This window comes from Salmo salar, chromosome 13, assembly GCF_965601325.2.
Source record: "Salmo salar chromosome 13, fSalSal1, whole genome shotgun sequence".
Lineage (NCBI taxonomy): Eukaryota > Metazoa > Chordata > Actinopteri > Salmoniformes > Salmonidae > Salmo > Salmo salar.
Genome location: NC_138303.1, coordinates 67,255,577 through 67,266,432, shown reverse-complemented (window position 1 = coordinate 67,266,432; position 10,856 = coordinate 67,255,577). Strand labels below are relative to the sequence as shown.

The window sequence follows — 10,856 nt, the reverse complement described above, 5'->3', positions numbered from 1 at the left end:
AATAAACAGAGACACTCCCATTGTCACGAACGTCATTGGAAGCATACTCGAACCAAAGCGCAGCGTGATCTGGGTTCCACATGTTTATTAAATGAAACTCTCCAAAAAAAATAAAGAATAAACAAACACGTGAAGCTATGGAGTGCTCACAGGCAACTACACGTAAACAAGATCCCACAAAAGACAGTGGGGAAATGGCTGCCTAAATATGATCCCCAATCAGAGACAACGCTAAACAGCTGCCTCTGATTGGGAACCATACCAGGCCAACAAAGAAATACACACACTAGATTACCCACCCTAGTCATACCCCGACCTAACCAAAATAGAGAATAAAAAAGGCTCTCTATGGTCAGGGCGTGACACCCATGAACACCTGCGTGCCCCATCTCAAGTGCAAGGTCATTTAATTTCACTCTCAGGTAATGCCTATGCTCTTCACTGACCAGCCTATATCTGGGTTGTTATTGTTGTCCTACATGCCTCTCCAAAAGACTTGAATTGCCCTCACATACGTCCTTGCAGTTGCATGAGGTAGCACAATTGTCACAGCAGTCATGTTTGGGTTATATTGGTTGCATGACCTTATCAAAGAGCTGTAACAATTTCACCCGCTTGCAGCTGGTACTGTTTGACACATAGTCTCATCTTATTTGAAACTCCAACACGTTGTCTTCAATTGAGTTGACTACATGACACCCTTAAAGTCTATCCCCATTCCAAGTGCTGAAGTATCTATCACAACTCAGATTAGATGACTCATCTTTCAAGGCTGCGATGATGTGCAGTTTGATGTGCTCAGGTATCTGCTGTGAGTGGTACATGTCGAAAAGTATTTTTCTATTGTGTCCTCTGCTCCTCCTGGATGCACATTTCTCCACAAGGAAATGCTGAAAAACCTGGTTATACAGCAAAGAACAGTCTTCAATTCTCTTATAGTATATGACAGTCCTTGCGGTCTCAGGCCCCTTTGACTCCAACTCTGTGAGCAACCATGAAAACGTCTCTACAGGGTCAGACGACACGTTCACGGCCAGTCTGATGTTGTTCCTGATGTTGTTCCACCTCAACACATTGCTGCATGCCCAGTTGCTTCATTATATTCTTCCTTGTAGCCTTGGAAGCTGTAGCTGTGACGGCCAATTGAGGAACTGGAACGAGTGACCGCAGCTCTCCAACCCCTCCACACCACTTCCAAAAAGCAGCCTCCTACTCCTGTGCCTTACTACTGCCTTTATAGGAAATGGGATAAAAACATGAAAATATGCATTATTTGTCATAATAAAGAACTAAATAATCCCGGTTCAATGACAACATTGTCATGTTGAAGGTAGAGCGTGGCCTTTGTTAATTTAAAGGAGTGTCATTTTAAGAGAAGGTCCAACATAATTTTAAAAAAGTGATTTAAACTAGAATACACAGAAACACAACTGATCAAAGAATTGGCACGTTTCAGGCATCACTCATTTTACAAGTCATATAAATCATATCAAATCTAATTTTATTTGTCACATGCACCGAATAAAACAGGTGTGGACCTTACAGTGAAATGCTTACTTACAAGCCCTTAACCAACAATGCAGTTAAAAAAGACCTACAAAAATTAAGTACAAGAAATAAAAGTAACAAATAATTAAAGAGCAGCAGTAAAATAACAATAGCAAGGCTTTATACAGGGGGTACCGGTTAGTCAAGGTAATTGAGGCAATATGTACATGTAGGTAGAGTTATTAAAGTGTCACGGCCCCTCCTCTGTAGTGCAGGGGCGGTTCCTCCTGCAGGCAGAGGAGGGTCGTTAGTGATTGGAGCCACCTGGGCTCAGGGTATTTAAACTGCTTCACTAACCACTCTTATCTCTCTCTGCTCCTCCAGGTATGATCCTGTTTTGTTTGTTCCTTTCTAGTTTTACGTAGTTTCCATTCCGTCATATTCACACACACACAGATTCATGCATCCCTGCACTTTACATACACCCCACATTAAGACATTTCCACACCTCATTCCTTTTTTTTTGTTTAAAGTTAATAGTTTTTGGTTTATAATAAAGAACCTTTTTGATTGGTCTATACCTGTTGTTCGTGTCCCCCCATTTTTGCCACAGGCTATAGCTACTATGCATAGATAATAACAGAGTAGCAGCAGTGTAAACAGGGGTGGGGGGGGGGGGGGGGGCAATGCAAATAGTCTGGGTAGCCATTTGATTAGATGTTCAGAAGTCTTATGGCTTTGGGGTAGAAGCTGTTAGGAAGCCTCTTGGACCTAGACTTGGCGCTCAGGTACCGCTTGCCGTGCGGTAGCAGAGGGAACAGTCTATGACTAGGGTGGCCGGAATCTTTGACAATTTTTAGGGCCTTCCTCTGACACCGCCTGATATAGAGGTCCTGGATGGCAGGAAGCTTGGCCCCAGTGATGTACCGGGCCGTACGCACTACCATCTGTAGTGCCTTGCGGTCGGAGGCCGAGCAGTTGCCATACCAGGCAGTGATGCAACCAGTCAGGATGCTCTCGATGGTGCATCTGTAGCACCTTTTGAGGATCTGAGGACCCATGCCAAATCTCTTCAGTCTCCTGAGGGGGAATAGGTTTTGTCGTGCCCTCTTCACTACTGACTTGGTATGCTTGGACCGTGTTAGTTTGTTGGTAATGCGGACACCAAGGAACTTGAAACTCTCAACCTGCTCCACTACAGCCCTGTCGATGAGAATGGGGGCGTGCTCGGTCCTCCTTTTCCTATAGTCCACAGTCATCTCCTTTTATCTTGATCTCGTTGACGGAGAGAAAAAGGCTAGTGTGGAGTGCAATAGAGATTGCATCATTTGTGGATCTGTTAGGGCGTGTATGCAAATTGAGTGGGTCTAGGGTTTCTGGGATAATGGTGTTGATGTGAGCCATGACCAGCCTTTCAAAGCACTTCATGGCTACAGATGTGAGTGCTACTGGTCGGTAGTCATTTAGCCAGGTTACCTTAGTGTTTTTGGGCACAGGGACTATGGTGGTCTGCTTGAAACATGTAGGTATTACAGACTCGGCCAGGGAGAGTTTGAAAATGTCAGTGAAGGCACTTGCCAGTTGGTCAGCGCCTGCTCGGAGTACACGTCCTGGTAATCCGTCTAACATAAATCTTGATTAGATAAGTATTCAATCCCTGACTCAATACATGTTAGAATCACCTTTGGCAGCAATTACAGCTGTGAGTCTTTCTGGGTAAGTCTAAGAGCTTTCCACACCTGGATTGTGCAACATTTTCCCATTATTCTTTTCAAAATGTTTCAAGCTCTGTCAAATTGGTTCTTGATCATTGCTAGACAACCATTTTCAGGTCTTGCCATAGATTTTCAAGCAGATTTAAGTCAAAACTATAACTTGGCCACTCAGGAACATTCACTGTCGTCTTGATAAGCAACTCCATTATAGATTTGGCCTAGTGTTTTAGATTATTGTCTTGCTGAAAGGTGAATTTATCTCCCAGTGTCTGGTGGCAAGCAGACTGAACCCAGTTTTCCTCTAGGATTTTGCCTGTGCTTAGCGCCATTTAGTTTATTTTTTATCCTTAACAACTCCCCAGTCCGTAACGATTACAAGCATACCCATAACATGATGCAGCCAACATTAAAATATGTTGAGTGGTACTCAATAATGTGTTGTATTGGATTCGCCCCAAACATAACACTTTGTATTCAGGACAAAAAGTGAATTGCTTTGCCACATTTTTTGCAGTTACTTGTTGCAAACAGGATGTGTTTTTTTAAAATATTTTTATTCTGTACAGGCTACCTTTTCACTCTGTCAATTGGGCTAGTATTGTGAAGTAACTACAATGTTGTTGATCCATTCTCAGTGTTCTCCCATCACAGCCATTAAACTTTGTAACTGTTTTAAAGTCACCATTGGCCTCATGGTGAAATCCCTAAGTGGTTTCCTTCCTTTACGGAAACTGAGTTAGGAAGGACGCCTCTATCTTTGTAGTGACTGGGTGTATTGATACACCATCCAAAGTGTAGTTAATAAATTCATCATGCTCAAAAGGATATTCAATGTGTTTTTTTAATATATTTTTTTATCCATCTATCAATAGGTGCCCTTCTTTGTGACGCATTGGAAAACCACCCTGGGCTTTATGGTTGAATCTGTGTTTGAAATGCACTGCTCGGCTGAGGGACCTTACAGATAATTGTATGTGTGGGGGTACAGAGATGAGGTAATCATTCAAAAATCATGTTAAACACTGTTATTGCACACAGAGTGAGTTCATGCAACTTATGCGTCTTAAGCACATTTGTACTCCTGAACTTATTTAAGCTTGCCGTAACAAAGGGGTTGAATACTTATTGACTGAAGACATTTCAGTTTTTCATTTTTAATACATTTCTAAAAACATAGTTCACAATACCCCATAATGTCAAAGTGGAATTAACACTCGACTCTTTCCCCCTTACTACTGTAGCTCTGACTTAGCTACTTTATTGAAGAAAAATATACTTACTGTGATATGTGGTTGTCGCACCTTGCTATCTTAAGATGAATGCACCAGAGGCGGCTGGTGGGAGGAGCTATAGGAGGACGGGATCATTGTAATAGCTGAAGTGGAATCAATGGAGCGGCGCCAAACACATTGCTTCCATATGGTTGGTACCATTCCATTAATACCATTCCAGCCATTACAATGAGCCCATCCTTCTATAGCTCCCCCCACCAGCCTCCTCTGCAATGCACTAACTGTAAGTCGCTCAGAGTAAGAGCGTGTCCTAAATTACTAAAATGTGAAATGGAAATGTAACCCAGTGACACAAAATCTCAATTTAATCTATTTTAAATTCAGGCTGAAACACAACAAAATGTGGAAAAACTAAAAGGGGTGTGAATACTTTCTGAAGGCACTGTATACGGCAACTCCAGGGCAGACAGCCGGGATGACAGCCGGGATGACGGACCGTGCACTGGAACTCCCCAATGCGAAACACAAATGCAGTGAGCCAGCGGAAGGTCATGTTGGATATAGGCAGTCGTATTAGACTAGCAATGAATCAAAGCTTACTTCTTAATAATAAGGAGGTGACTTAAGAGTCCAATCCTGGAGGCACAAGCTATACCGCAAGTTATAGAACTTGTCTATAAATCAGCTACCAAAAAGTAAAGATTACATTCATCATAAATATTCATAGTTGATATTTCCACCTATTGTATCTCTGTGTTTACTGGTCTATATTTCCAAGATGAATTAAGATATCCTAATGCTGTTTGTGCATGTAGGGCAGACAACACACTAGTTGTACTCACATTTTTGCAATATCAGGACAAACATAAGCAAGCACCCCCCCCCGAAATTATTATATGTGAGAAACGGCATGGAATGCCTTTACACATCCGAGCACCGAGAAAGTGATGTGCACGTGTGTATAGAATGTATATTGTGTAGAGTAGTGTAAAGCGAGTATTAGCGACTGAGTGTATACAGTTGAAGTTGGAAGTTTACATACACTTAGGTTGGAGTCATTAAAACTCGTTTTTCAACCACCACAAATTTCTTGTTAACAAACTATAGTTTTGGCAAGTCAGTTGGGACATCTACTTGTGTGCATGACACAAGTAAGTTTGTTTTCCAACAATTGTTTACAGACAGATTATTTCACTTATAATTCACTGTATCACAATTCCAGTGGGTCAGAAGTTTACATACACTAAATTGACTGTGCCTTTAAACAGATTGGAAAATTCCAGAAAATTATGTAATCACTTTAGAAGCTTCTGATAGGCTAATTGACATAATTTGAGTCTATTGGAGGTGTACCTGTGGATGTATTTCAAGGCCTACCTTCAAACTCAGTGCTTCTTTGCTTGACATCATGGGAAAAGCTAAAGAAATCAGCCAAGACCTCAGAAAAACAATTGTAGACCTCCACAAGTCTGGTTCATCCTTGGGAGCAATTTCCAAACGCCTGAAGGTACCACGTTCATCTGTACAAACTATAGTTCGCAAGTATAAACACCATGGAACCACGCAGCCGTCATACCGCTCAGGAAGGAGACGCGTTCTGTCTCCTAGAGATGAATGTACTTGTGTGAAAAGTGCAAATCAATCCCAGAACAACATCAAAGGACTTTGTGAAGATGCTGGAGGAAACGGGTACAAAAGTATCTATATCCACAGTAAAACGAGTCCTATACCGACATAACCTGAAAGGCCGCTCAGCAAGGAAGAAGCTACTGCTCCAAAACCGCCATAAAAAAGCCAGACTATGGTTTGCAACTGCACATGGAGACAAAGATCGTACTTTTTGGAGAAATGTCTGGTCTGATGAAACAAAAATAGAACTGTTTGGCCATAACGACCATTATGTTATGGCCAAAAGTGTGAGGAAAAAGGGTGAGGCTTGCAAGACAGAAGAACACCATCCCAACCGTGAAGCACGGGGGTGGCAGCATCATGTTGTGGGGGTGCTTTGCTGCAGGAGGGACTGGTGCACTTCACAAAATAGATGACTTCATGAGGAAGGAAAATTATGTGGATATATTGAAGCAACATCTCAAGACATCAGTCAGGATGTTAAAGCTTGGTCGCAAATGGGTCTTCCAAATGGACAATAACCACAAGCATACTTCCAATGTTGTGGCAAAATGGCTTAAGGACAACAAAGTCCATAAAAAATGAATCTGGCTCTGAACAGCTGCTTTCTAAACATGATGGCGATTTTTATGTATTATGCTAATTCGATTTAGACTCTGGGGTGTTAATCCAACACAGCACCCTGTTAAACTAAAGCTTCTAAGATGCACTCACCAGCCTTGAGAAAAGGAAGAAGAGTGGATGCAGAAGAGACACAGAGGGTAGGAAAGACAGAGAGACAGCACCGAGAGAAATAAATCCTGCCTCACTTTGGAAAGTAGAAGGAAGATCTGTTCAAGCAACGCTTCTCCCAGTACTTGATTATGGTGATATAATCTACATGCATGCTGCAGCCTCTGCTTTAAAACCTTTAGATTCAGTCTATCGTTCAGCACTGCGTTTTATCACTGGGAACGATTTTCGTGCACATCACTGCATTTTGTATAGTTATGTTGGCTGGGAGTCTCTGACTACCAGAAGGGCCCAGCATTGGTTACTTTTTGTAAAGAGGTTCTTCAGAAACTCCCCCACTACCTCAGCTCATGTATAAACTGGAGATCCAGACATTTTAAGACCCACTCTCTAGACTGGCTGGTTCTGGAGGTCCTGCGGGTCTCCACTGACCTGGGTAAAAATGCTTTTAGTTTTTATGCCCCCAGCTCATGGGATAGCCTTCAGCACACCTTGAAATTAGGCTCGCTGGTCTCCATTGGACAGTTTAGAGTATAAGGGAGGTAATACTGTATGTGAGAGTTGTGTTTTTGATTTATTTTGTTGTATTTACTGTATGTTTCCTTTTCACAGAGCTCCCTTGCAGATAAGACCCTGGTCTCAATGGTGACCCATCCTCTATAAATAAAAGTAAAAATAACAAATAAATAAATACCCACTTACACAAGCTTGAATATGCACACACACACATGTACATGCACCCACACACACTCACTCACTCTCTCTCTCTCTCTTTAATACCCACATTAACAAGATCAGTGACATAAGGATTAGTCTCCAGCCAGAGGTCACTGAGGAGAGAAATGGGGTGACTCTGACCTAGATGTAGAGGCAGGCGGAGAAGGGAGAGAGAAGAGAAAGAGAGACAGAGTTGAGAGGGAGAGTAGAGAGAGACAGAGTAGAGACAGAAAGAGAGAGGTAGAAAGAGAGCACAAAGAAAGGCAGCAGGCAGGTTACCTCCACATTAGCCCCACGCAAAACAACAACTATCCACTGTGTTTGGGCCAAGCTGCTGGCTGCTACTGAGAGGATTTAGACTTGAATAACCTTGGACTCACACACACACACACACACACACACACAAAATCTCCCATGGGAGTATGTTAGAGGAGACACCACCCCCCAGTGGATCAGTACTGAACCAACATCACTTCTCATGTTGACCTCATGGCCCGTATTCACAAATAGTTTCAGAGTAGGAGTTCTGGTCTAGGATCAGTTTTTTGCTTTATAATATCACAATGAATAAGATTTTATGGACAGGTGGGACCTAGTCTTAGATCAGCAATCCTACCGTGAGACATTTTATCAATACAGGCCTTGGGCATTTAGACATTTAGGGGGGCAGGTGCACACAGTGTAAAATTAAGACATCCAAATGAATTATTGTCATCTAATTTTGCTGAAAAATGCAATTAATTAGACATTCCCATCTCCATAATGGAAAGTGGTAACACTTCCCCCCCAACCCCATCTCTTAGCTTAGCTCTAGCAAACCAAGTGACGGGCTGCCGTTGTGTTGTTTTCTGCATCTAGGAATGGTGCCTTAATACTCTGAATTGTTTAAAGTCATGGTTAACTGGGCAACAAAATCCATTTATAGAGATCATTTGGACATGATATTTAAAACATGCTTAATGGAGAAGATTAACCTACATTGGTTTCTGATTAAAAAAATGCTAATAATATGCTAATAATAATATTAGCATTTGTTAGCAGAGACTAGTTGAACAAAGTGTGGATTGTAGTCCCTGTTTATCAATAAACTGCTTTCAAGATAAGGGAATAAATATCTAAACATGTAATTTCTCTGAACTGTGCCTTTAGGAGTTCATAGTTGGCACAGGTGGAGAAGATTACTCTTAATCAAAGCCATTTACTGTACAGGTGTTTGAATATTAGATAGAAAATTACACAATTGTGAGTCCTTGTTTTGAACAGATCAGGGTTGTAGACACCAAACGCACGAATACAGACCAAATGGGTTAGGGATTAGCTGAATTTGTCCAATAACAAACTCTAGTTTTTGTAGAAAAAAACCCAGCTTTATTATTTACACTAATAAATATGACCCTGGGTCCAGATACTATTTAAAATCATTACAAATACTTTAGCTGTGCTTGATTAAGCTCTCCTGTTGCAATGGAACAGTCCCAAACGTGCTCTGCAAACCCTGCAAACCTGGCACCCCAGGCAGGCTTAAGCAAAAGCTCAAAGTATTTGAAAGAGTTTCAAATAGTATAGGAACCCAGGTCAAATACTGTTTGAAGTAATTCCAAGTTATGTCTAAGCCTTTTACAACTGTTCATACACGCATTGACAAACACTGACCTCATTCTACGCCAGATGGTGCTAGAGAGTCATCCATCCATCTCTAAAGTCACAAATATGGTGAAATTTGTTTAAATAGAATAATTTACAGAACGGAAGGTCACGTGATAGGCTTTCATGTCTCAGTGGTGGCCTTGAAGTGAATGACGAAACTCCGGCTTAGGGTCTTAGAGACCTCGTTGTAGTGCATAAAAAATATATATATTTTCACCGTCGGCATGGCGACTGCACACGCACACACCCACTCTTCCCAACGTCCCCGGGAGAACTGCTATGGTTGAACCTCAACTCAATATCTGTATCCTGGCAGTGCAGCTTATGTGTTGTAGCTGAATCCATGGTGCCAAGGGCTACTGTATACATATATACAGAGCAAGGCTCAAAAATCAACTATCAGACCAGACACAGGCCTTTTAGGCTCGTTGCATAGGATCCAGGTGCTGTGTAGATCTATGTAGTCCATATATTATCCATATGACCAGGCTGCCAGGCTTTACGTAGCCTATATGTCCATGACATGTAGCTTCACAGGCGTGAATGAGAGGAGGAGGCCAGCTCGTAGAAGAGCACATAGGCATCACTGCTGCGGACCTGGCTGGATGACATGGGGCTCACCCTGTAGGGAGGACGCCGAGAACAAGTGTGTGTTAGAGCATTGTTATAGACACAGAGATATAGAAATATAGATAGATACAGGCACAAACACACCGAAAACAAAGCTATTGACTCTGATTCGTAATATAGGGTGGAGGGGACATCATGGCGTCATTACATACCTGGAGTCATTGTAGCTGTACCACTCCCCCAGGGCTGGGTTCCTGCAGTAGGCTGTGTAGTGGCCACCCAGCGTGTTCCCAGAGTGGTTGGACACCGCATAGAGATTATACACTGCATTCACTACACACACACACACCACACACAGAGACAGAGATTAGTGTTATGTCATTGACATCACTGAGGCCTTCATTCAGTTTCAACAGACACCCTATCATTATTGAAAGACAATGCCTGTTAAGCCTGATTTAGAAAGAGGATGCCATACCTATAGACTATAAAGCAAGTCATTTGAACTGTGTGTGCGTGGGTGTGTGTACTGTGTGTCCTGAGTTCAATGAAGCCAGTTGATCTAGTCAGTCGAGCAATTCTAAAAATATAAAAGTAGCTGGAGACAGAGTGGTAGGCTATTTACAGATCTTGTTGTTGGTGTGTGTGTGTGTGTGTGTGTGTGTGTGTGTGTGTGTGTGTGTGTGTGTGTGGGACTACTTACTGCTGTTTTCGGAGGCAAATTCCCTCATGTCCAGCTCTTTGAGGGGGAAGTTGACATAGGTAGAGAGTTTACTGGTTCGGACGCGGTTCTCTGAGAAGCGCTTGAGGTCTGGGAGACAGGCTCCGTCAAGGACAAGCACATGTACAGCTCGAGCATAGTAGCATAGATACAGTAGCTATTGATAGCATAGTAGCATCTATAGATATTGATAGCAATTGATAGAATAGACAGCTTTTGATAGCATAGTAGCATCTATAGATATTGATAGCATGGTAGAATAGACAGCTATTGATAGCATAGTAGCATCTATAGATATTGATAGCATGGTAGAATAGACAGCTATTGATAGCATAGTAGCATCTATAGATATTGATAGCATGGTAGAATAGACAGCTATTGATAGCATAGTAGCATCTATAGATA

General features: G+C 42.1%; 1 protein-coding gene across 3 annotated transcripts in view; it reads right to left on the bottom strand.

Moving 5' to 3' along the window:
* Positions 1-7,351: 7,351 nt before the first annotated feature.
* The window catches only part of LOC106567574 (ubiquitin carboxyl-terminal hydrolase 2), a 51,761-nt gene continuing 48,256 nt past the window's right edge, over positions 7,352-10,856 (bottom strand). For all 3 annotated transcript variants that reach the window (XM_014137047.3, XM_014137049.3, XM_014137051.3), the window contains 3 exons: positions 10,434-10,541; positions 9,943-10,063; positions 7,352-9,782 (listed from right to left, as the gene is read on the bottom strand). In XM_014137047.3, the coding sequence (XP_013992522.1) occupies positions 9,692-9,782; positions 9,943-10,063; positions 10,434-10,541 (320 nt within the window). In that variant the 3' untranslated portion in view covers positions 7,352-9,691. The remainder of the gene's footprint in view (positions 9,783-9,942; positions 10,064-10,433; positions 10,542-10,856) is intronic.